Source organism: Engraulis encrasicolus, chromosome 18 (genome assembly GCF_034702125.1).
Source record: "Engraulis encrasicolus isolate BLACKSEA-1 chromosome 18, IST_EnEncr_1.0, whole genome shotgun sequence".
Lineage (NCBI taxonomy): Eukaryota > Metazoa > Chordata > Actinopteri > Clupeiformes > Engraulidae > Engraulis > Engraulis encrasicolus.
The window spans coordinates 6,007,305-6,034,841 of NC_085874.1; the positions used below are offsets into that span (position 1 = coordinate 6,007,305).

Genomic DNA, 27,537 nt, shown 5'->3' on the forward strand with positions numbered 1-27,537 from the left:
TGTAAGTCAGATTTCCCCCGACTAACATTCTTACATATGTTATCATTATACAGGGTGAAAAGGATCAACAGATTTACATTTAAGTGCTTAGGAGATCGTTTAGGAGCCAAAAGATGACAAAGCTGCCATTTATCAACCACCTATGATTCAGGAAAGTCACCGAGTTGTTGTAGGCCCTATGAAGAAAAAAAAATATAGACTTCCGAGACTATGTGCCATGCGTGCGCAGGGGTGTGACTTAGGCTAAATATTCAGCTAACTCTGGTGCATTTTTTTTCACCTCAAGAAAACGTTTTTTTGTTGTTGTGTAAAATAATACATTATATGAAAGCGCAGTCACTAAACGAAACGTCCATAATTTGCCTATTGGCCAATATGGGGAGGGAGGCAAATGTATGGGAGAGGCTATGCTGACATGGCCAATTTTGGTGTAGGCCTAGATTAAATCGAGTATGGGAAATCGAAAACAACCTCCTTAAAACAATCGCCTATTTTTTGGTTGTGCGTAATGCTGGCACTCCTATAGTGATAAAACCTCTCAAATAAAACCTCCCACATCTGTGGCCTATGGAAAATCAAACCCCTGCGTTCGACTCCCACTGAACATGATATTGCATTGTTGCCAAACTGTGTAGGATGTAACAATAGCCCTTTGAAATAGCCTGGTTTTTTTTTATTATTATTATTATTTTTATTAAGATAGGCTATCTAAATCTAAAATCAAAATCAGGCTGGGCCTTAACAATCATCAGTTATAGGCCTATAGTGCAGTGTAAATTTAAAATAGCCCAACAAGACAATGAGTCAAAACCACGTCATTGTATTGAAATATTTAATGACTTCGATTGTATCAATACACTTAAATGTAAGAAACTTTTAATTTACATTATCTTCAGTGCAAATTACAGGCAAAATATTATACAAATCAAAGGAACAAATGCCAAAACATAACAGTTAACATTGTGTAAATATATTTTCCAAGTTCAGTTGGTGAGAGTGGTTCAGAGAGGATTTCACAAGAGCAATATATTTTTTCCTTTTTAAGGAAAAAATGTCAAAGACATCGTACTTCATAGTCCTATTTGTGGGTTAAGGGGAGTCCACATTTTTACGCATACCTGCACACTGGAGGCGCTTAGGGACAGGCAGTTGCACTCTCAACTTTGAGGCAACAGAGGGTCCGATAAATTATCAGTCTTGACATTAAAACAGTTTGCTGTTCATAGTAATATCTGCGACGATGCAGGTGTTTCCGTGAGCGCGCCGGTCGTCGTCGTGTCGTCGCTTATTGCGGACGCTGGGCCGCTCATGATCACGCTTACGCTGCTCTTGTTGTGCTCCGTGATGTCGACGTCACTTTTGTCCTCGGTTCCTTCCTCGAAGTCGGACTCGCTGTGTTCGCTCTCGCACTCGGATTCCTCTGGCTCTTTCTGGTCGCCATCCGCCTGGGCCTTGTCAGGCTGTTCTTTCTCCTTGTCCTTCTGTGCTTGAGCCTCCTTGGAGTGTCTCCATTTCATTCTTCGGTTCTGAAACCAAACTTTCACCTGGAGAGACATGAAACTGGATTTAAGCATCTGCCTGATAGCTGTCTTATAGCTAAGGGTGAATTGTAGTGTATTTCTTATTAAAGTGATAACAGCATATGTGGTTATATGAAGGGCAAAATGCACAGGCCTACAAGGCCCACATAAAAGATTGTACACTGAATAATGTTGTGGAAGACTCGTTTTTTTCTCTGGAGTGCAACCGTTTTAGTTCTCAAGAATATTGAGCATTGTGAAACAGAATTCCCTATGACCCCTATTGCGTTTGATATGATTTAGTATAATGGACTTTCATTTCCCCAGGCCTCATAATTACGCAATACATTTCTTGTAAAGTTAGAGGGCTGACATACAGACATTTGCAGGGTGTGTGCGCTGCCACTTCCCCATCCTGCAATGTTGTCCTCATCTTACAATAGCCTTGAGATTTCGCAATAATTAAAGCAGATGCCCCCAGAAAAGCCAAAGGACAAATACTCACGGAAAGAGAGAGAACTACATGATTTTTTTGGTTATTTTCAAGGTGTGCGGTGTCATGGCTTACCTGTGCGTCGGTGAGGCCCAGCATGGCAGCGAGCTGCTTTCGGTCGGGCTTGGTGACGTATTTCTGTATTTCAAAACGTTTTTCGAGCCCCTTTCGTTGTAGGTTGGAAAACACTGCTCTGGACCAAGATCTTTTCCTCTTGTAGGTCTGAGGCATGGTGTCTTTCGTGAGAACAGCATATGGTCCTGTGTGGAGGAGAGCAAAGCAGGCAGGGTCAACAACAGCACCTGCACACAAAGGCATTCACAATTGTCATAAACAGTGGGCCATGTGGGAAATGTTGTAGTAAACTTTCAAATGCATGCGTGATGCTACAGCGAAAATCTAGGGATAGCCTACGTCGTCCGTTTCGTTTGGCCTAACAGTGTGTTCAATGTGTGCAGTGATTGGCTACGCTACCTGGAAAGGTGTCCTGAAACTGGTGTTGGCCTGATTGCCTCGCCGCGGTGCCTAACGAGCTCATCCGGCACGACGCGTCATTCATCCCGGGATCTAGGGATGCGAAGTACTGGCTCGCCGGGGGCTGCACGGAGACGTGGACTGCCGCCGAGTGTCGATTAGCGCTAACGATAGACGTGAGATCTGGTGCAAAACGACAGAAAGGTCAAATGAAATTGCGTGTGCGAGGCAACCTACCCTGAAATGACCATGACACACTTCAAAGCCTATTAGCCAATTTTGAGAGTGATTTTTTAAGATGCGTGCGTTTCTACCCTTGCCTTTTTGACTGGATTTATATATATATATATTTTAAAACCAGCAATAGCACTCATGAGTACAAACATGAGTAACTGTTTCCCCCAAACAATGTGAGTAAATGAATGTTGTGTAATGATAGCACATGATACCATTACAATGAAGCCAAAACAAATGACAGTATAACATGCGCAGTTTGTGGTAACAAATAGGCCTGAATTAAAACTTTGGCGTTGCCTACCTCGCAATGACGATGCTTCTTTTACTTTTGGATCAAAGTCTGTGGACAAAATCCGGTCAATTCCAAACTTGAGGTCCTTGCTTGAGGGTGGTGGAGCTTGCTGGGAGTTTAACGTTGTTCTGGAGACGGCGGTTAAGTGTATTCCATGTCTGTGATAAGGGGATGCGGGGTTGCCTCTTGTACCGAAGACCGTTGCCTCTGCCGCCGCCACAGGAGAGGGACGCAGTGGGGATCCAGAAGAATGAATCTGAGAGCGGGGTGCGACATGAGCCATGAGCGCCGACGACCCTGGAAGACCGTCCGCATCACCGATATGTAAAATATCTGCTATGCAAAACGAAGGCTTTTTCATATTATCCATCGCAAAACCACCGGAGCAGTATGCAGACCAAAGGCTGAAATTGGACGCGTAAAACGGATTTAGTCCGGCTGTGTACATCCTGGCCACCTAACACGCCTTATCAATATAACAGAAATATTCAAAAGCGTCCGCATGTAACAGTCACCGTAAGATGCAGTCCAACATATGTCAGAGATTTTTCAGACAGCTATGAAACTTCACTCCAAGCAGTCCTACGTAAAAGTTGGAACATGTGCACTGATTGGCTGCGCCGTGGCCAATGGGCGTCACGCGCAACTGCGAAGCAAGGATGCGCCGCGCACTGCATGCTGTGGCACGAAAAACAAAGTAACCTGTATGCTCCATTGTGTGTCACAGTGTATAAAAACCTTTATCATGGAAAATTGTGTTTTACTGGTTACCAATAACAGCAGAATATTTTTTTCTGTAGAAGAGGAACTTCAATCTACGCATTTGAGTCCCCACGTTTCTCTTCCCCGTGCGCGCGCTCTCTGTGCATGACGCTTGTGTATGTATTGCTTGCTGTTATGTATTGACTGTGAATATAATTTGGTAGTTATCTTCCCATAATGTAGTAGCAGGGCATTGTCTTGAATAATGTGCTTAAAGTGGTTAGCAGGCTTTGAGTCATTTTTTTCCGTTTAATTTGCTTGAAATGGGTTGTTGTAAGAAGTGGACTCACTTAAAAACATCTGAAAACCCAACAGTGAAGTGATACAGCCCTAAATGACGCACAAAACAGCGGCGACAGGCTTCACACAGCGGGGGCCTGTGAGTGCAGGAAACTCGGGTTTATTAGATGCAGGTCATCCTGTTGTCGATGGGGCCTGATTTGCGCTAAATGAGCGGATATGCCTGCTAGATGAATCCAAAAATAGCACTTGTTTTAGTATTTTAGGATACAGCAGAAATCCTTATTTCTTCCGGTCGTTTGGGGGGGATTTTTTATAATGACTGTTAGCACTTCCTTTTTTCAATATTTGTGCAACTTTATCTCGACCTGCAAGTTGTACAGTGACGCAAATCCGCCCCTCGCTCATAATAAACAGAGGAAATCTATTCCCTTCTAAAACGAAAACACAATTAGCCCGACTTCAGAGGCGATGCCTCGGCCATATGGAAAAGTTGCTCATATAACAACGGAATATGCAGTGGCTGTCAGTTCACTGCATTTTTTTATATGTTGTTTTGTAAAAGACTACATGTGTGCACTGAATAATGGACAGTGATAAAGCATAATGATAACAATAATAATAATAATAATAATAATAATAATAATAATAATAATAATAATAATAATAACAATAACAGGCATGCATAATAATAATAATTTTGTATGTGAAAATTCCCCCAAAACGAAGCTCATGTTTTTTTCTTTAGGCCTATGGTGCGCTAATGATCACATGGTAAAACTTTGAGGGTATAAAGTCCTATTTTTTCATGCCAGTTTTCATACCATCAAGACTGTTGGTTCGCAGGCTATAAGCGCGTCAATAATATGTTGGTTGGTATTCTCCCACCGGCTCTTTGAGCGGCTGCTGATTCATTGCCAAGCCGGATGGGTCTGTGACCCTGGCTACCTATCGCAGTGTTTTCGAGTGACACTTTTCCGGGTTAAATTTAGAGATGAAATGTAACGTTTGCTCTCAACCGGCGAGTTTAAAAAAGCAAAGGAAAGGGATGTGGGATGAGGAGAGGAGGTGAGAGGAGAGGGGTGGTGGTGGTTGGTGAGGGGTGGTAAGCTAAAGCGGCTCTCTCACCAATTATTCCAGGTGCCCATAGAGTGCAGAGCAGCGACGCAGACGTGCTAGAATATCCCCCGATGACATTTTTACGCATCGATTTAAAACAGGCTAAGAGTAAAAACAGACCAAATAAGGACTCCATACTATTAATATGATACGAGGTCCTAACAAGTCAACTATGCCCACCCATTTATTTTATTTAAACACTTGCATCTCTCTACAGCCAAGTACTTGCACTGACCAACAAAGGTGGTCTTGAAAACCCTGTTCGTGTATAAGGTATCACAAGTGGTTTGATGACAAAAAAGATAGGGAGGGTAAGTCAAGTGGCAAAGAGAACAAAACATTTGCATTCTTCATTCAGACGATGCTTGGAATATTCTTTCTGACCCTGCTGCATTCACATGCTTCAACAATAGGTGAGGTCAATGAGTTTAATATTAGAACTATCATTCCAAAGAAAACGTTTTCAAACGAAACGCGCCGTAGTTAGTGAGCTCAATGCGTCCAAATAATAGCTTTTTGTAAGCTCTTCATATTTTATTATGATCGTTTTTAAATGGAAGCCTCTTGTTTCAAAAGTTTCTTTCCAGTAAAAAAGTACAGAATATGGAGCACTTGACAAGGAATTTTCCTGCCACTAGTTGTAATTTATGGAGCCATTGTGTAAAAACTGTTTGAGAAAATGGACCCTGAATTAATTGTGTGATGAAAGACGTATTGATTTCAATATTTTTAGCACAGGCCTACAGTATGGCTCTCAGCACTCCCCCCTTCATAAATGACTCAAGTCATTGTTCTTCTTAATAATGTGAGGGGTGGGGAGGAACACACGGTGTCTGAGGATACAATGATCCAGATATGAGTCACAAATCTCAGACACAAAAGGGGGTTTGAAATATAAACTATAACACTCATGGCAATAGGCTGCACAGTACACGTACACTGGACTGTGGGAGATCATAGAGAGATAGAGAGAGCGAGAGAGAGATAGACAGACAGACACAGAGAGACAGAGAGTGTTATTCCATGTCCAGGAAACATTTTAACAGTACAGAACAATTTCAACAACAGCTCGGTGGCTAAATGAGTTTGGACAGAGTCTGTGAATACAATTAAATCATTTCCATTATCAAACACTTCGAATCATTATTATTATTATTCCCCATAGTTGTTGGCCTGCGGCAGCTCACGCCAAGAGGGCTATTTCTGGCCATGTGTTTGCTTCAGGAAGGAACTTTCGCAGATTTTAATGGGACTGGAGGCTATTGTGACCCGTGTTCTCCATGGCACAGAGCCACCATTTCCACTGTCGACAGAATTAACTTCTGAAGCCTCTCTGGTGTGTTTTGTACCCTATAATTTCAGACAATATCTCAGCAGAAACAGTGTCCTTTTTGGTGTGCAACAACTTCCTCCCTAAACACCATGCAAGTATGAAGAAAAGGGAAATAAATTGGTCAAAGTCAAAATAAATGCCATGACAGCCAAGTTTCAATATCTGTATAATCCATAATAACTACATAATTAGATGGTATAGGTAGAAGTAGATGTATACGAGTTATGCCACTGTGTCAACCAGTCCATCAGTCCAGTGTTTTGATTATGGTGTCTGTCGGTGTGTGTGTGTGCGCGCGCACACGTGTGCGTGTGTGAATTAACAATGAGGGGTTCTTGGTCAAATGCAAAGAAACATATAAACACAGAAAAACAATTTTATTCAGTGTCCATCATTTTATGGCCTAACTGGAAATATAGTGGCTCTAGTGCCCCTTCTCATACAGTAGCAAGTGAGGTATTATTCATATTATTCATATCAGAATATTCATAGAGGGTCTATATCAACCTAATTGTATTGAATTACACTCAAATGTTGCAAATTAGGCTTTCGATTATACCTAAAGGGAAACATATTTGTGAACATTTTTGGTAACACTTAATTTTACTGGTTCACTATTACAGTGGATCTACCACATTAGGTACAGTGTAATAACCAGTGTAACAATATTTAATACCATGTAATACCAGTGTAATACCATGTACCAACCCTTATCCTAAACCTAGGTGTAAGTACATAATTGGTACATAGTGTTACACTGGTTATTACACTGTGGCCTACCTATAGTAATGTGGTAGAGCCACTGTAATAGTGCTCCATTAAAATAAAGTGTAATCCATTTTTTCCCAACCCCTTTCCTTTTCTAATTCAATGTTTCAACATAACGCATCGATTAGGCCACACATTTTCACCCAAAGTCCTATGACATTGGTAACTGTGAAAGTGATCAAGCAACTTTCACTGTGTATGATGAACAACACACCACGGCACAACACCAACAACAGCAACACACATTTCCAAAGCACATCACGTCTAATTTGTGCAGTGGTAAAATCATCTTCTGCAGTAAGGCCCAGTGAGAGTTCAGTGTTTGTTATTGTTTCTAGACTTATGGAGCCCTCCATGGTGACCTGCAGCTAAGTGGAGCTCTTGGAATGGGGAGCTGGAAGAGGAAGCCCCTGTCTGCCCATCAAGAGAGACTATCAGGCAGCAATCATAAAAAATGAAATATCATAACGCTCAAACTAACCGATCATGGGAAAATATGGTAACCTCATGGAATATTCTCTCTCTCTCTCTCTCTCTCTCTCTCTCTCTCTCTCTCTCTCTCTCTCTCTCTCTCGCTCTCTCTCTCTCTCTCCCCATCCCCCTCCCTATCTGAGAAATTGCTTCCCAGAGGATGCCTTCGTTCCAACTGTTGGGACGGGCCTAGATCAAGTCTTCATGACAGTCAGACAGACAGTCGCTGGAGCCATCGATCAAATGTAAACCATTGGATCTTTTTACAAAAAGGTTTTTAAGGAACATATGAGTTGTTTTTTCCCATATACAGAGTTAATAATGTCGTGTTAATTCAACACTTATGGAGTCAATTTAACATCTAGACTATGTTTGGTTGCCAGAGTACTCTCTGTGCTGTATTAACACTACATTATTAACTGTGTAACTAATACCACTATTGCTGGCAAGAGGAGTCGCTGGCACACAGCTGATGTAGAATCATAACTGGAAGGTCCAGATGAAAATGTCATAAAACATTTTGACTCTTTGCAGAAACTGGAAAGGCATTGGATGAGTCAAAGCCACACTACTTAATGACTCTGTGTTATGTCTATGTGCAATGTGTGTTTTTTTCATCTCAAAGTGATTTTCTGTCTAACACATGTGCGCGCCCATGCGCACACACACACACACACACACACACACAGACACACAGACAGACAGACAGACACACACACACACACACACACACACACACACACACACACACACACACACACACACACACACACACACACACACACACACACACACACACACACACACACACACACACACACACAAGGCTATGTGTAAACTCTCTTGAGATTCATGTCTGTGGAAGATGTTCCCAAAGTATTTATTCCAACTTGAGATGGGGCATAAGAGACTAGAGCGTGTATAAAATGCTCTTCAGGCTATCCGTTTTCTAAAAACGCCCTAAGCTGCTCTTTAATGGAAGCTTTTAAATATGATGGTGTCCCGTGCCTGTACATTAACGGCCACTAATGTTTACTTAAAAACAGCCGCAGCACAGATTAAAGGAGGTCTTGGTGCTCTTTAGTGTCAGAGGAGCGCTGTCTCCTAATTACTCACGGGGCCAGTGTACACAGGGTTAAATCAAACTCATAGTGGAGTGGTGGCCCCCGCCCGGGCCTCGGGGCCCCCTGCCATCATGCTTTAAATATGAAAAAAAGAGTAATGGAAACGCAAAGGTCATCATAACAAACCATTACTGCTTCTTCTCCAACAGTATCTTGGCAGGCATCCCGTTAATGCTGTTTAACGGCATGCATCGTTTTTTGTGTGTGTGTGTGTGTGTGTGTGTGTGTGTGTGTGTGTGTGTGTGTGTGTAATGGCACTCCAGTGACAGAGGCCCGTTGAGAAGTAACAAAAAAAAAAAGCGCTCCCCGATTAGGCCATAAGACATCCCATACAGTCATCAGTTGAGGACTTGTTTACTGTTAGCCATGGGGGCTGAGTTAGGCCAGAGCCCTCCGTAGCAGAAACACTGAACAGCTGTACCTCCTATCCACACCAGCTACCCCAATCCCAGGGGTTAGGGCTCCTGTTAGCAATTAATTGCGCTATTAACACGACACAAAACGCGAATTAGCAGGTGGTAAAAATCTTAGGCCGGAACAAGACATGGCTGCAGTGATGCAGCAGGTGTCGAGCAAACCCAGATGCAATGACGGACATGTTAAACATTTTCATTTTATTATTTTGTCTTGCTGTCCCCCAGTAGGATATTGCAAAACAAAAAAACAGTAAAAGAGACATCCCAAAGCAAAATAGATTGGCAAGTTATAACGAATAGGCCTACCATTCAGTAGCCTAGACTTAATGCCATTCTGTGGAGAAATTTAAGAAACATGAATGTTTAAGAACATGCAGTCCAATTGTCTTTTATTGTGAAGATATCCTTTGTGATTGTGCACAGGGAATGATATCCATTTTTATAGCAAATACATGCAGAATTGCTTTTTTATATCACTAGCTTGACTATGAGGCACAATAGCATAGAAAACGCCATCAATCTTGCACTCTTACCTTTCTGCTATTTATAATTTGTTTCTTGGTTTCCATCTAGTGGTTACTTTGAGTACTGCAAAAAAGTGGGCATAAATAATATTGTGGTAGGCCTACGTTTCAATATAATAATAAAAAGATAGAAGAGCAGGAAAGAATGTTCAGAGGTATTCAATGATTGAAAGTTTGCAGAGCTGAGTGATACAACTGATTAAAATCAGACACCTAATCTAATTCAGAATCTAATTACTTTAGGCCTCATTCAGGCGCATCCTCATCGTCACTCAGTTGCAGAGTAACTCACATCTGTTAAGCTTGGAAGGGGGAGGAGGAGGGGAAAAAAAGCCTCTTGATTAACGTGTTTGACTCAATGATTTTTGCGGACCAGCAGACAAACCAGAATTTGACCGTGAGCTTGTTCCCAACATTTTAGTAGCGCCGGGGGAGTTGCATGACCAAGAGGGGCCAAATGTATTCCAGCCAAAGCTATTCAGCATCGCGCATGGAGACTGCTGTCAAGAGGCTGCATGATTTACTGTGGATGGGAATCGTAGGGTGTCTACTGTTTACGCATCCCATTCCGTCCTTACAGTGCTCTGTATGGATCCAGCTGGGGTAAGAATTTGGATATTTGCAGCTGCGGACGCAGTGCACCGCTCGTCTCGTGGATAATAATAAAACACAAGTACTCACTCTTGCCAGGAAACAAACAGGAAACAATAAGGGGAGGGAAGTTCCCTCTATTTCGTAAGAAATGTAAGAATACAAATGAATCAATCCCTTATTCTGCATTAGATACACAAGCACTCACACCCTCACGTACATGCACACTCAGCCACATTCACACAAAAGGGAGACAATCCGCACACTTCAGAGTCTCTGTCTGATGAAGGTCTAAGGAGGTCTAAGGACCGAAAGCTTACAAGTCAAGTAAAGCTTTGTATAAAGCCTTCCCCTCCCCTAAAGTCTCCCTTTAGTACAGAAAGGTCAACAGAATCCTGCACCTTCTGAACAGAAGACCACTTCACAAGAGCCTTTCATTATCACAAGTGTCATGAAAATGGGGCCTATTGGTAAATTGTTATTTATTACTTCATCACTTTACTGGTGTGTGCACATCACTGTTACTTGTCCTGTCTTGCACTTCATCAGTCTGTGTATGTCTGTGTATGCCTGTGTATGTCTACATGTCCTGACATGGTATAGAGAGAGAAACGTAATTTCATTTTCCTTGTATGACTTGTGCATATGAGGAAAGTCACAATAAAAGCTGAATTGACTTGACTTTATACGATTTTGAGAGCTTGTGGACTCCTACCCTTTGTTTGCCATGGGAGCACAGATACAAAACCACCGTGTTAATAGCTCAGTTAATATCACTTCTGTATGACGCTTTAGTAGGGAGCTTTACTAATGCTCTACTGACAAAATCTGCTAGTTGGCATCCATTACACCTGCCCTTGGAGAAGTGAAAGTGCTTTGGCCAGACGAGAATGAGAGTCACACTAGCCAGGCTATAAGCCCAGGAGTCCCTCTGGTGGAGAGTCATTGTACAGGCTGATGACCAGCAGCCATTTGAGATGCTCTTCAACCTGCTTGTCTTACTATGAGAAGCACCCTATCAGGTTATTCAACAACCATCATCGAAGAAAGTTCATTTTTGTCACGTTGTCACCTGCTGCACACCTTAGTACATGAGCACACATCTAGAATAAGCTTTGCCGCATGCAACACTGTTTAATGTGTGCATCATGTGCATTAATGAAGTGTTGTGTTTATGGTATTTTTTTTCAACAGCTGTCATTGTTGGAGTGTCATAGTTTGCTTCTTGACGATGGGGGTATGTCATGATCTCATAACTCGTGCAATGATTTCACAGAACTCTACATTACGGAAATAGGCCCTATATGCCTGCAATTTTGATAATTCAATCTTTCTGTGTAATAGATCAGTAATTAGTCCCTCAAAATCTTCGCTACCGAGTGCTGCCACTATAGTTCCTTTTAAAATATTCTTCCTTGTGTTATTTTTAGAATGACCTATTACAACATGGTTTTGGCCCTGTCACGACTTTTTTGAGATTTGTTGCATGGGTCGAATTTTAAATGAACACATATTTCCCTCAAAATAATACTTTTGCCTCACCTTAACTGTTGCTATGTTGACCTTGTGGCATTGTGCATCTTACGCATGGATTGAATGTTTTGCAAATGGCAGCATTTTGCTTTTATTCACAAAATACCAAGTGTCCCAACCTTTTTGAAATCCACTTGTACTTACCGTACGTCCATGCTAATACAACAACATACTGTTCAAGAAGATGTTTTTGCACACCTAGTTGGACAGGTGCGTAGGATATTATCCCAGTGGGGTTGTTATACAAGTGTAAAGAAATCCTGCAAACTGCCACCCTCACTGTACACTGTCTGTACCTGAAGAAGGTCGGATGACCAAAATGTTGTATTAACGTTTGTTGATGGAATGGACAGTGTGCCGGATTTCTTTACACTTGAAATACAACATACAACATGTATTTATGTAGAACAGTATCACAACAATGACGTTGTCTAAAATTGCTTTCCAGAGACGCATACACCTTCCCACAGTCACACATCAGCTCTGGAGGCTGTCGTAGGGTATGGCGCCAATTGTCCGGCGTCCATGTAAGAAAGTGTACACACACATGTACACGCACACACAAAGACAGTAATAATAGTCCTAAAAAAGATAACACTGGAAGCGATCGTAACATAGCTTAATTTCACAGCATAAAGACCTAGCCTACTAGTGCAGGAAGACTGTAGTTCTAATTATAAATACATACTTATAATAAAGCACATCTTCTGAATCTGGACGTCCTTATGGTTACCTGTTTCCAGAGACAGCAGTTAAAACTTCCAAGCATGGGACGTGGGATGGAATCGGATCTGTACATTGGGGAGACAAAACAAGTACTTTACAATGCATGGCCCAACACAGGAGGGTGACTGTCAGAACAGAACTCAGCCATATATGGTAGTATCTAGCACACTCTTTCAAAGACAAGCTGTTGAGTTGTTTTTGACAGGGTTTGGGTCAGGTTAATTTAACACACTATGTTCATAGCAGTGATTGTCTTGTTTTATCACTTCATTTTCTGAGCTTAGATGTATCGTGGTAAAAAAAAATACATCTAAAAAATACTGACAACAAAACTGTGGCTATTAGAAAGGCTGAATGGCTAGTGACACTGTAAAACTACTAGCCACTGTGGCCGTTGAAGACAAAGTGAGCAAAAAGTTAAGGTGAAGCCCTGCCATAGGTCTATGTCAATCTGGAGCAACCACATCTGAATAGGGGACTTTATCATCAATTATTTGCAACTGCTATTTGCTACTTGAACTAGAAACATTTGAAGAGGACTTGCACACCTCTAATATGTCAATGCAAATAGCCTGGCACAGAGGATGGTCTGACTGAATGACACGTTTGCACTTGCACTTGGGTAGCACATAATCTTTTACCCTTTTACTGTATATAGCCTTGTAAACTAGCCCCACCTGCAAGCGACCAAAATTATTTTTGCCAGCGAGTGGGTCTAGCCTCGGACAATGCCCCAGGCCCCAGGCCCAATCACAACGCAGGAGATTTGTATTGAATCTTTGGATGCAAAGCGGACAGGGTTTTGAAGGAGTGATGACAAAGCGTTGCCCAATAGGCACGGACACGGTTTGAAAAAACGGGTTGTTCCCATCAACAATCTGATGTCTCAATGACCAGACTAAATATTCACATTTAATCTCACATTTAGTGTGGCTTGCCAGACTACCTTTTATATGCAATATAACTTTATACTTTTGCATTGATGACATACTGTAGGTGTGTGACTGAGTTCTCTTCGACTGGTTACTTATTGGAACCTACGCAGCAGGTATCAAGTTGTAAGGCGGGATACCTACTTTAGAATGCATGTCTATTGTCTGCCTTCAGATACAATGCAAGACATTTTGGCAGACTCTTTTGGGACATAAGGCCCTGGGAGTAGAAACAGTGGGACCTTCAATTTAATCCCACTGATTACCCATAGGGAAGGACAGTGTAGGCCTATCTGATTTATGTGTCGATTCGGACCGGATACCAGATTCAGTTCATAAGGTCTCATCACTAAGCCCTTCAGGAGTAGAATAGGCATAGGGCTACAGTTTATTAGGCTACTGCAGATTATTAGGTTAGGGAAAGTAATGCACCCTGGACTGAAAGTTCAGAGGATAAGATTGTACAAGACAATTATTTATTTACTCGACCAAATATGGCAGCTTCTTGAAGAGGTAATCTAGGCCTGTTGCACATTGGCTGACCTTTTAGGGTGGGGTCCGTCTGTGGAAGGTTTGGTATCACACTTTAAGTAAATATGGACAAGCACGGCCAGTGTTTACCTTTGTTTACAATGAAGGCCTATTTCTCTCCATGATCAGCTGTCTTTACAACATAATGGGCCTACAGGTAGGCTACATTTCTGATACTGCATGTCTGCTACACAGGCCTTGAAATTACAGTAAATAAATAGGCCTAGGCTATACTCTCGCTGCCTTGGAAAAAGACCTACCAATTATCATTCAGCTAATAGGCCTAGCATGCACCTGTAATGCAATGGACACAATTGCTAGTGATGTTTTTGCATTTCTGTAGCGAATATTCGCCTCGTATCTCCACACAAAGAAAACGCGCTGTTTTCTTTCATGAATGTTGAAATAGGGGTGCCCAACAATAGTCTAGTCGTGATTTCATGAACCCAGAAATGTTGAGTACCCTAAAGTTTTATTGCAGAAATATCATCTATGGGCCTAATGGATAGAATTTAGCTTGGTTGCCCAAAGTTGCACTTTGAGCAATTTGCATAATTAGCATAAATATATTGTTAAGATAAGACTACTACAGGTGAATAGGCTAAAAAAAATAAAATAATAGGTATCACCATGAAACTTTCTCAGTTCCTTACTGATGATGAGAGAAGAAAAAAATGTATTGGATGTTTTTTGTATTTTGATGTTTAGATATGCAAATGAGGGCATACATTATTAATTATGCACTAATTTGCATACGCACCAAATCACTTTCATAAGGTGAACTCTGGCTCAAAATAACTTTTATGTGGGTAAAATATGTATATTTGAGTGTTGAGATGGTGAAAACCTTCTGAGGCTGTGGTTCTCAAAGTGGGGCCTGGGACCCCTGGGGGGCTGCCAGGGGCCCCACGGCAGACAGGCAGGAAAAATATGGCAAAATAAGATGAATAGCCTAATAAATTGAATAACTAAAGTAAGCCAAAATAAACCAAAAATAAGCTGAACTATCCTAGTGGAATAATTTTCTTCCTTACAATGTTTATGTACTATGCTGTCTGTAGTACTTGAATGGGTTTAGGAATGCACCAATTTCATCGAGTTGTGAAACCGGGTGCACAGAAAAAATATTGTGGCACGGGTGCCGCACGGCCCATGTTAGGGGAGCCTTGGCTGGAATCTGTGTACACAAACACAAAATAACTATACAAGAGAAATTTACTGGTCTGAGGAAAGGCTTTAAGGCCTAAAATAGCACATACGTTTTTGGAACAAAATATGATTGTAGCAGACTTTCACTATACAACATGCAGAATAACTACAGTATGCATGCGTGCGCGCGCGCACACACACACACACACACACACACACACACACACACACACACACACACACACACACACACACACACACACACACACACACACACACACACACTACATGGGTGACTCAAACAACTGTCCATTGACTTTTACAGTGACGAAAGTTATCTGGAGGTTTATATCGCCTACATATGGTAAACCCAGGCTCAAAGTATATATTTGTCTGTGGGTAAAGCATATATACTTGGAGGTTGAGTTGGTGAAAACCTTTTGAGGGACCTGGTCAAGAGGTAGTGTTGACCTAGATGGATGAATTAAATGTTCCATGCCAAACAGCCTTACATGCATACACATACAGCACAGTGAACAAATCCAAAAGAGCCAACATCACACAAAATAACATGCGCATAAGGCCAGTGATTGCTGCAGGATACACATGTGCTGAAGAAAATACAGTGAAAGTATGGGGATGGTGAAGGCTATGTGGTTTTTCTAAATATGTGTGTGTGCATATACAGTGGTATACAATAATTGAATGATTGGGCACCCCTTTTGAAAAACATTATTGGTTTGTCTGTTGATAGTTTGTTAAAGCAATTTCGTATTAGCATTATGTTAAACAGTATGGAAAGAACAACATTTCAGATGTGAAATCACTTTTATGGGCCCAGCAGAATCAATTGTACATGTAGCTTAAAAATAGGCATATGCTAAATATTCTAGTAATATTTAGTAGAGCCTACTTTTGCTAATGCAATGGGCTGTGGATGGTTCTATAAGCAGACAAGTCCCAGAAGTCTGGCATTTTGAATTTGAGGTGGTGTGGATAGTCATTGGTAAAAATACTGTCAGCATTCTTGTCTTCCTTCCATTTGTTTTAATTTTTTAAGACTAAGACTTTAAGACTTGGATGACACTATTCCACAATGTACTTTTGCTCTTTTTTCCTACATGAAATACTGGGTGGATTTTGAACAGTGCTTACAACCTTTGCTCTACAGAAGTCTCTAACCCAGCCATGGCTTTACTTCAACTGTGCAATTGTGTGACTATTGAGCATTCTTTTGAAGAATCTTCTGGAGTTTCAGAGGAGTTAATGAGGTCATCTACTTAAATAAGGTTTATTATACCTAGCAATTCAGCCTCTTAACACAATCCTTCTGCCCAATTCCATTGAGCACAGGTATGATTTACAAAAACTACACCACAAAAACCATTACTGGTTTTCAGCTTTTGTATTATGTTTCTGACTAGAGTAGCACAATATAAACCTTCAGATAACTTTTGTCAGTGTTAAGGAGAGTTGTTAAGAGTCACCCATGCAATGTGTGTGTGTGTGTGTGTGTGTGTGTGTGTGTGTGTGTGTGTGTGTGTGTGTGTGTACGCATACTGTAGTTATTCTGCATGTTGTATACTGAAAGTCTGCTACAATCATATTTTGTTTCAAAAACGTATACAGTATGTGCTATTTTAGGCCTTAAAGCCTTTCCTCAAACCAGTAAATTACTCTTGTATAGTTATTTTGTGTTTGTGTACACAGGCATACTCTACTGTATATAGTTCTGCTACACTGAATGTATGTGTGTGCTGTATACATGCTGTAGGCTATGTAATAAATAGCCTATATGTAGGCCTATACAGTATATTGCACAGGGCATATATCCAGGTAAAAACTCCCTCTTGACCAGATTCCTCAGAAGGTTTTCACCATCTCAACACTCAAATATACATATTTTACCCACATAAAAGTTATTTTGAGCCAGAGTTCACCTTATGAAAGTGATTTGGTGCGTATGCAAATTAGCGCATAATTGATAATGTATGCCCTCATTTGCATATCTAAACATCAAAATACAAAAAACATCCAATACATTTTTTTCTTCTCTCATCATCAGTAATCAACTGAGAAAGTTTCATGGTGATACCTATTATTTTAATTTTTTAGCCTATTCACCTGTAGTAGTCTAATATATTTATGCTAATTATGTAAATTGCTCAAAGTGCAACTTTGGGCAACCAAGCTAAATTCAATCCATTAGGCCCATAGATGATATTTCTGCAATAAAACTTTAGGGTACTCAACATTTCTGGGTTACACTATTGGGCCTATGGAGATCACGACTAGACTACAATACCACCACAATGTTGCAAAGGCAAAGAAAATTCCTCTTCGAGGAGGCTCTGTCTGGTCTGGTGTGTGTTGTAGGTATACCAATGCATATGGTTTTCGTATGTGTTTATTCATTTATTTAATTATTACAATAAAACTAACGCGTCTTCTTCTTGTTGTGGTTTTGCACTACAGGTTAAAATTGACTTGGCAGAATCGGAGGTGAAATGTTGAACTTTTATTTTATATTCTATAAACCGGATGTGTGGCTGCCGCTAATTTCACGGAACTGCCTCAAGCGCCATTTTTACATGGGTAAACACGAAACTGCGCCATCGGAGAAAGTTTTTACTACGCTGCCTTTTATTTACCTTGCATTCGTATTGCTTACATATGTTTTTACGTACGGTGCTCGGATACAGAAGGCCACAAATAATCAAAGGTGTCAATCGATGCTCGGGGGCAGTTCGCGCGTTATAGTTTTTCCTGAACGGCAACTAGCACAAGCTAGTTTTCATCGATAACAGACGTTTAAAATATCCCAATTCCGCGCCGTTGATGTCAGTCGATGACATTGAAGTCATGCACGGTGAATCAATTACTCACCACGTTGAACTAAAGTTCGACAACGTCGAGAACTACAAGCCCGCGATAATCACAGGGACGAATAACAAAACAAGACATGCCCTGTTCAAGAAGGGAAGCCGAGGTGCGCGGTCGCCAGCGTCAAACAACCAGAACAGCAATCAGCGTTCTCAGCAACAACAGCACCAAAAACACGGACTGCTCAGAATTAGCAACCCTGTGCGTCTTGCAGACTTCAACAACAATGCAGTAACGACACGACCAAAATCCCCTGCACAACACAATGCAGAATTGGTGACGCAAACAAACAAACCCCAAGCAGCATTAGCAAGTACCCACCAGCTCAAAGCGGCATCTAAAAAGGAGGTGAGTAGCCTGTCATGTTTATAATAGACTCGCTGCTTTCAGTTGTAGTCTTTGCATCCCGTTAAAAAAATAATACAGTCGATGTCACAAAATGTGATCGCTTGTTGTAGACTTGTGCATTCAATTTCCAAGAAATTCCGAGAGATCAGGCTGTCTGCTTGGGTGCGTCTTTGCATTGTTTATGTTTACTAATGTGCCATGTGCGACGAACGCAGCTAGCGGTTTGTCTCAGTGTATAATGCTCCATTTGTTACCATATAAATGTGATTCGTCGAATCAGTTGAGTACAAGGCAATGCAATGATTACCACATTATCAATTATCACATTGACATGCATGTATGTGAGTTACATACTATGGATTTACAGTCGATCTGCATATTGCATTGTGTGATCCTATTGGTGTTCGATTTTTACTGACATGCAATATGATTAGCATTGGGCACCTGGGAAGGACTCCAGAGTTTTTACATGAATTCCTTGGTCCCACTGCTGGGATTGTATCTCTGCTTGTTTTCATATCAGTGATATCACCAATAATGTATGGCCACAAAAGCTGTTTACAAATACGTAGCCTTGGTAAAGTTGCCTTTAAAGTTGCCACCTAATCTTAGAGGAACACTGTAGAACAGGGGTTCCCAACCTTTTTCAACTTGGGGCCCACTCGAAATTGTCAAAAATGTTCGGGGCCCACCTCTGACCCAATAGAGAATAAAACTCAAATAAATCAACAGCAACACACACCAAAATATGAATATTTTTGGTAAATGATTTCAAGGCCCACTTGGAATACCTTCAGGGCCCACAGGTTGGGAACCACTGCTGTAGAATGTTGCAGTCGCCTGCAGAATCGATCTGATATCTTGAGGGCAACAATGCGGTCACTTGTACGTCAACAGCCACTTCACACATCTGTAGTAAAGTAGTTTAAATGAGCATACAAGGAAACAAGTCCTTGCACAGTGACTTTTTCTCAAGCAGCGCTGTGCTCAAATTCCTCCCAACAACACTGGACTGGACAAAACAAAGAATTAACCAAAACTATTTTGTCAATTTGATTTCAGGACAGCCCAGTTACTGGAACTAGGAGCCTTATTTTACATTACATTACACTTAGCTGACTTTCTTATCCAAAGAGACTTGTAGTTATTTTAAGTGCAGGGTATTGGTTATAGTCCCTGGAGCAGTGTGGTGTTAGGGCTCGAAATTAACTTTTTTCCTTTGTGTCCCGCAATGGTCCCGGATTCCACTTTGTATTGTCCCGAATGCAACCAGAAGTGTCCCCATTTTTTTCGCGCCTAAATAAGTGGTAAATTATGTCCACGTTAAATGTCATGTGTGACTATGATTTTTTTGCAGTGCAACTGTGAATTCAGGTTTTTAAGAAAAAACGAGGGTGTGTTAAAACATCTGTGCCGTGTATAGAAAAATGCCTTGAGTAACCGTGCACATTTCGTTTTTCAAGAATATATGAGCATGGTGATATGAGGAAATCTGCATTCAATGACATTATATTTGTCAAACTGATTGCTTTATGCACCAATATAGCCTACCCATCATGTAGGCTATTGTAGACTCTATTGCAGCCAGCCTGTTACTCTGTTGTGGCCTATTTAGCCTACAGAAAATCAGCTTTCATTTAGTCTACTACATATCAATAACAATTCAGTGTCTGTTTAGCTTTAGTTAAAAAGTGGCAAAAGTCTAACCTAGTCTGACTTTGGCCACTGGTTGTAATGGGCATGCTGGTGGAAGATAGCCAGGCCGTGCCCTCCTAGAGATGCAACCGCTTCAGCCAGTCTCGAAGAGATGTGAAAGTCGATGATAATCAGGCTAGGTGGAAGAGGATGCGGTAGGTTTTTGGGCCGCATTAGGAGTATGACAACGCATTGCAAGACGTTTCCTTTCCGCTTTAAATTCACATGACATTGACATCAAGACAATTTGATAACCTAAAAATAAATGCCCAAGAGAAAAAACTACGACCGCACACTTAGGCCTACCTCACTTTCGAGAAAGAGAGGGAGAGATGCTAGCATGGAGAGGGAGGGGAGGGGGAGAAAGAGAGGGATTGGAGAGAAACAATGCGCTGGCAATGCTGTACAATTGAAGCACGTTCTTCGTGCTTGTAATCAAAAGAAGTCAAGGTGGACTTTTCCCTGTTCAATTTGACCTTGGCTACTAGGCATTTCTGCTTTTACCAGCGCAGAAACAATAACACGGATACTTCAACATTAATTAAATAACTGCGTTTGTATGACAATGTTCAGAATAAAGCGCCTTCATTTCCAGCCACATTTGAATGAAACTGCTTGACGTTCTTGGCTAACAACTACCTCTGTTAGCTTGCTTGCCGTTTCCCTAACTATTACTGGAAAGTCATTTACAGGCAGTGTCTGATGTGTGGGTCATTCCATGTCAATTCACATGATTCCCTAGAATCTCCCCACATGACCCTCTCCGATTTACCCGATATCTCACATACAGGTACCTTTTGATGTCAATTGAAAGAATACCAAGTATTAGCACCCTACGTCCAACGGTTGCAGAGATGAAGCCCTCCAAAGTTGGGGTGCCATGCCCACTTTTCAAGCCTGTGAATTGCATACAAAAATTACAAGCAGATTTTGACACCTCTGGTTTTAGTTTCAAGGAAGATACAGGCCTAAAAATCACCATGGCCCCTCAATATGACCCTGTCTACCAGATGATGTACTTACAAATGGCATGCCTTGATTATTTTTTGCTATATTAAGTCTTAAAAACTGAATTTGTGAAAAGCGTGATGAAGAGTCTTGCCATTTTGGGGTTCTAGAACTTAGACACTATGTATGCTTTGGGAGTTATAATTGATTTTCCATCATATTTGGGAACTGTACAGTATATTCCAAAAAAAAATAGGGGACTCAGACTTTTAATGATGGAATAGGAGGGACTCAAAAACAGCTTTAGGACAAAATGACCTTACGGTACCCTCTACTTCAGGCCTCAAATTAACCATGTGGGCACTTGATGACTGGAACGCCCTTTTAACCCCATGTACAGTAGCACTGTATCAAACATTCAAGCTTGGAAAAACTTTGTTTTTCAAAGTTCTTCATATTAATCTTGGCCTTTAAAGTATATGTTTTTCTCTATATCTTATCACAGTGTCTGTTTTGTCTGCTGCCATCTGCTGGTCTAAAAAAGTAACAACAGCGTAATGTTATAAAACAAAAGGGGCTGGGAAATCTTGCCCGTAATTGACCAATAAAGCATTGTAATTATACAGTATATTGCTATATATTAATTATGATTTAAACAAGCATGATGAATATTTCTAGTTCAAATAATTTCCTAAGTGTGACTGCTTAATGCTCAATCATGATGCCAGTCCCAAGATGGCCTCAACCCTGCACTACATTTCTACCAGACATGGGGGTGGGTGTGTCCTGGTAGAAATGTAATCATGATTGAGCATTCTGCATAATGCTTGTTAAAATCATAATTAATATATAGCAATATACTGTAGAATTAAAGTGCTTTATTGGTAGCCTAGCGAGCTTAACCCCTTGGGGCGTCTAGATTTCTAGGCTACTTTATTGGTAAATTATGGGCAAGATTTTTCAGCCCCTTTTGTTTTCTAACATTGCACTGTTGTTACGTTCTTTGACCAGCAGATGGCAGCAGACAAAACAGACACTGTGATAAGACATAGACAAAAAACATATACTTTGAAGGCCAAGATTAATATGAAGAACTTTGAAAAACAAAGTTTTTCCAAGCTTGAATGTTTGATACAGTGCTACTGTACATGGGGTTAAAAGGGCGTTCCAGTCATCAAGTGCCCACATGGTTAATTTGAGGCCTGAAGTAGAGGGTACCGTAAGGTCATTTTGTCCAAAAGCTGTTTTTGAGTCCCTCCTATTCCATCATTAAAAGTCTGAGTGTCCTAATTTTTTTGGAATACACTGCACAGTTCCCAAATATGATGGAAAATCAATTATAATTCCCAAAGCATACATAGTGTCTAAGTTCTGGAACCCCAAAATGGCAAGACACTTCATCACGGTTTTCACAAATTCAATTTTTAAGGCTTAATATAGCTAAAAATAATCAAGGCATGCCATTTGTAAGTACATCATCTGGTAGACAGGGTCATATTCAGGGGCCATGGTGATTTTTAGGCCTGTATCTTCCTTGAAACTAAAACCAGCGGTGTCAAAATCTGCTTGTAAATTTTGTATGCAATTCACAGGCTTGAAAAGTGGGCAGGGCACCCCAACTTTGGAGGGCTTCACCTCCGCAACCGTTGTACGTAGGGTGCTAATACTTGGTATTCTTTCAATTGACATCAAAAGGTACCTGTATGTGAGATATCGAGTAAATCGGAGAGGGTCATGTGGGGAAGGCGTGTGAATTGACATGGAATGACCCGTGTATGAATGAGGGTTAATCTACTTTAGAGCCAGCTCGCGTTGGTGTTTTGGGCGGATAAGCACTCGACAGGTGGCAACAAACTACTGCGCATTGTTTGGGGCTGTTGCTTTGCTTACCTGAAATATTAGCATAACCAAACTCCATTCCTCTCACAGCTTAACCATCTCTACTAGAATATATCCTTATTGGCTTGCAAAATCAACAATCCAGAGTCCGTTTTCTCTGAGAGCATTTCTAGTTCAGGGTGAAATGGCATAACCAACGGGACAACCTCTCAGCAGCAGTCCGAAGAACAACGCGCTTGCAGTCGCAGCTGCGAAATCTTAATCAACATTCTAGAGCACAATGCGGAGGGTTATCGGAAAGTTTTCTGTTGCTATTTTCGCTGATGGTTGGTGTTGAGTTAATGTCCCTGTGTAATGGCTTTGCAAATATAATAGCCTACTTTTAGAATCTTTTCATTTATATTTTTGGACGGTCCCGGCATTGTCCCAGAAATGATAACTTTGTGTCCCCACAACATTTTTTATGGTCCCCGGGACGTCGGGACACCGTTAATTTCGAGCGCGTGCCTTACTCAAATGCACCTCAGCCATGGCATGTGATAGGGAGTGGTAAGGGTGGGATTCAGACCTGCAAACATCTGATCTAAACCCCAGCTTCTTAACCACTTAACCATGGCTCCCGTGTATACCATACACCATATACAGTCCCAGGAAAAAGTTTGTACACCCTTTGAAATTTCTTACATTTCTGTCAAAATTGACCATAAAACATGGTCTGATCTTCCTGGAAATCTCAAGAAGGAATAATCAGAGTCTGCTTTAATTAATTCCCCCCAAACATTTACATGTTTTTACATTTTTATTGGCCATATGGCCATAACATTCACAGGAGAGCAAGGCAGAAGTAAGTACACCCTTGCATTAAATAGGTTTTAACCCTCAGTTAGTGGCAATATCCTCAACCAGACTTGTCCAGTAGTTGCAGATCAGATTAACAAAACAATCTGGATGTATCTTGTCTCCCTCTTCTTTAGAGAACCGCCTCTCGTCAGCAAGGTTTCTGGGATGTCTGTAGTGCATAGCTTTCTTGACTTCTGGCCATATCATCTCAATTGTTTTTTTTTCCAGGGCTTTGACTGGGCTATTCCAGAATGTGTATTTCATTATTATGAAGCCATTCTAAAGTCGATTTGCTTCTAACGTATGGATTGTTGTCACATTTCAGCACCCATCCTCTTGTGTGCTTCAACAGTGTGATAGACTTCCTCACGTTTTTTTCTGTAAAATATCACAATAAACTTGAGTTCATTGTTCCACTGATAATAGCAAACTTTCAAGGGCCTGAGGCAGCAAGGTAGCCGCATATAATGATGCTCCCTCCACCATACTCAGAAGTGGAGATCGTGGCAGACTTTTCTTAATAATGGTGTTCCTGGTCCATTGATGTATGTATCCCGCGCTTGTTAATATTGATCACTCAGATATTCAAATCTAACTGTGCAGGTAAAGCCTGAGAGGTCGGTAGGGGGGAAAAATAACGTGAGATCAGACAAGAGCTATCACACAAATGGTCAATGTGCCGCTTTGAACCTAACCAAATAGAGGGAAGTAATCATAAGTGCCAAATCATGTCCATGCAATAAGGTCAACAGCGGGACTGTAGTCAAGACCACCTTCATAGAGCTGAAGGTACGTCCAAGACCAGCGCTAGTAGAGACCAAGTCAGGACTGAGTCCAAATGTTCAAATACATTACAAGACATTTACTTTTTGTCCACCAAAAAGGACACTTGTGAATCAAAGTGAACAGTGCCATAGCTATTGTATCGCAATCAACCGGTACTAGCTTGACTACAGCATTCAGCCAATGCAGTGAAGCGTTTACCCTGAGCTGTTAGTCAAGCTTGTAGTACTTGTGTGTTTTGATGCAGTAATAATTATGGCAATGTTTGGTTTGTGAGTGTGGTTTCTGGTGGACAAAAAGTAAATGTTGGATTACAGGATGACTTCACATGACTTTGAATTTTTATTCGTGTGAACTTCACAAACCTGGAAGAGAGTACTTATGTGCGCTGCACTGAAAATGAATTAACTTCTGGCCTACAAAATGGAGTTATGCACTCACTTGTGTGTTCATGCGAAAGGGCCCACACACCGCAGACACTACCCTTACAACAATTTTAAGAACTTCAAAGGCTAAAATAATGCTTCAGAAGTGTCCTACATCAGTCGCTTTGGTTAGAATATATCCCCACATGAGTCTAACAGTAACTAATTGCAACATGCATGTATGGATTTTTCTTGTGGTTTTCGCTACTGACAGCTTTCCTTGAAGGCAAACGGCTGAGGTACCTTTACAAAACTGCTGGAATTCTTCCTAAAACATTTTTTTTTGTTATTTTTCCTATTTCATATCAGCTGCTGAAATCAAAGACTGGAAAACCGGAGCGCACGTCCTCATCATCCTCATCATCATGTCTTCCGAGTAACCAGACCAGTCACCACCACCACCTCCACGGCCCCATTAAGTGTGAGCAGCAGACCCAACAGAATGTCCTCGGCATCAGCCGTGCCCAGCAGAAGACCAGCAGCAGGCGCACCAGCGGCGCGGCCGGTCCTAAAGCATCCTTAAAGAAGTCTGAGAACAGTCGACAAAAGCAGCTCCAGCAGCAGTCCGGTTGCCAAGAGGGGACTAAAACTCCTCTTGGTCCGGCGGCGGCTGCTGACAACATCAGGTTTGCTGATAACTTACACCAGCTCCCTGCTGCTTCTTGTGCGGTAGAGGAAGAAGATGGCACTAAGGATGGAGAGAAAGTGTACGCGGGGGCCAAGTTTAGCGAGCCACCGTCACCCAGTGTCCTTCCGAAGCCCCCTAGTCACTGGGTGGGGGATGGCGTGCCTCGCTGTGGTGGCAGCGACGGGCGAGACCAAATGACCTCCCATTTAAAGTCTCTTTTGAAGGTGCTGGATTAGCTAAGTAAAAAATATCTCTTACAGATCCAGTGCGTAATTTTGGTTAGTTTATTTCCAAAATACATGCTGCACATTCACAAATTTGATGTGAAAACTTTTTAATGCATATTTACTACGTAAACTAATATTTACCAGAGTAGGCTCTGTATCCAAGGATGTCTGACAGGTCATTCAAAATGGCAGATATGTACATAGTGTGGTTCCACATATTCATGTATGAGAAGTGTAAACTTCCAAGCTGTAAGAAATACTTTGAAATTGATAATGGTACTAAATATTTATGAAAAATCAGACATCTGTTGATGTGCAGCATAAATTCTGGAAATAAACTACTAAAATTTAAACAGCAGACCTTAACAAATGTCCCTATCTACTTGTGCTTTGATTATTCTTTTCCACAGGAAAAATTGGCTCTTTGAAGATTACTTAATATTGCTTGTTGTAACAGAACATCCTGAATTACTGGTCGTCTTATTTTCATTCCCTAACAAGTTACATTGAAAGAGTAATAAGAATTTCTAATGAAGTGCACATTTCTTTACTATGAACATAATAATATATGTGTATATTTTTCATGTTGTTTTAAAAGAGTAAAATCTAGTTTTATTGCATAAACTTTGAAATTTGACAATGACATTGCAATCAGGTGTGCTTTCAAAATGTGTAGCCCGAGGGGCATACTTGCACATACGATGTTTTCTCTTATTCATTTGCACATAAAAAAATAAGAGATTCCTGAATGTTGGTGAGAAATGGTTGACCTGGGCGGTATTCAAAGAACATGGTTTATTGATAAACCTGCCTAAGTCAACATATAGAAAGTGGTATTTAAAAAAATAATCATAATAATAATTAGGACTCCATGCTATTCTATGAGCTTATTTACCACTGACGTCAAGGTTTACTTAAACTGGTTTGCTATTGAACTACGTCCTTCGAATACCCCCTAGAAACTGTTGGGTGCAGTTATTACTCTGTCCCAATGTGCGCTGACAGGCTAGTCTTATGTTTGTGCGGCAAGCTTATCTTGGACAGGTTGGAAAGCTTGGACAGCTCACTAAATAGACAAGCCGTTGACAGGTTGCCATGAGAATCTGCTTGGCATTGGAAAGTCAAGAACTGGAACAAAGCACAGCTGATCCTAAAGAATACATCTACAAAAAAGTCAGGTTTCTCTTTATAAGCACTGATGTCTAAACTTCTTTATTTTGTGACCGGTAGCATAAGCTACTTCTTTCAATTTTTGCTGATGATGATTCAGAGATTGACTTTGACCAAAAAAAATGTATCTAATGTGAACTGTTTACATTTGTGTTGGTGATAAATAACAAAGTTTTTTTTTCTGGCATTGCATTTTAAATGAGGTTGAGAAAATGGTGTCAAGTAATCAAGATATTTTGTTGCAACAACAACTGCCTTTTGTTTTGATGGTCAGCGACAGTGTTAATGTTGGCCTCCCCTCTGTCAATTGGCGTGACAAATTTTATTTATTGTTTTGTACCAGAAATAAAGAATTTGGAATCCCCTCACACAGTAGTTCAGACTTCCTTTTTCACACTCTGGAAGAATGTTGCATGATCATTGGTTGGGTTATTTGTTTCATTCAATCATTCATTACTTATTTGGAACTTTTTTATTTCTGTCATATTTATTTACAGTACAAAACAGAGGACGAAT

General features: G+C 40.9%; 2 protein-coding genes across 5 annotated transcripts; one reads left to right on the forward strand and one right to left on the reverse strand.

The window, feature by feature from the left end:
* Positions 1 to 794: 794 nt before the first annotated feature.
* hlx1 (H2.0-like homeo box 1 (Drosophila)) lies at positions 795 to 3,561 on the reverse strand. Of its 4 annotated transcripts, none has more exons than XM_063222299.1 (4): positions 3,026 to 3,561; positions 2,488 to 2,670; positions 2,089 to 2,315; positions 795 to 1,544 (listed from the first exon to the last, which is right to left on the reverse strand). In XM_063222299.1, the coding sequence occupies exons 1-4, from the start codon at positions 3,462 to 3,464 to the stop codon at positions 1,221 to 1,223; spliced, it is 1,173 nt and encodes a 390-aa protein (XP_063078369.1). In that variant the 5' UTR covers positions 3,465 to 3,561; the 3' UTR covers positions 795 to 1,220. The 4 variants fall into 4 exon arrangements, with proteins under 4 accessions (XP_063078369.1, XP_063078370.1, XP_063078372.1 ...); XM_063222300.1 differs by having other exon boundaries at positions 796 to 1,544; positions 2,089 to 2,273; XM_063222302.1 differs by lacking the exon at positions 2,488 to 2,670 and having other exon boundaries at positions 797 to 1,544.
* A 14,255-nt stretch (positions 3,562 to 17,816) lies between these two features.
* On the forward strand, positions 17,817 to 27,389 carry pnrc1 (proline-rich nuclear receptor coactivator 1). The gene is made up of 2 exons (XM_063222857.1): positions 17,817 to 18,466; positions 25,306 to 27,389. Exons 1-2 carry the CDS (start codon positions 18,074 to 18,076, stop codon positions 25,858 to 25,860), a joined length of 948 nt encoding a protein of 315 aa, XP_063078927.1. The 5' UTR covers positions 17,817 to 18,073; the 3' UTR covers positions 25,861 to 27,389.
* The last annotated feature ends 148 nt before the right edge of the window (positions 27,390 to 27,537 follow it).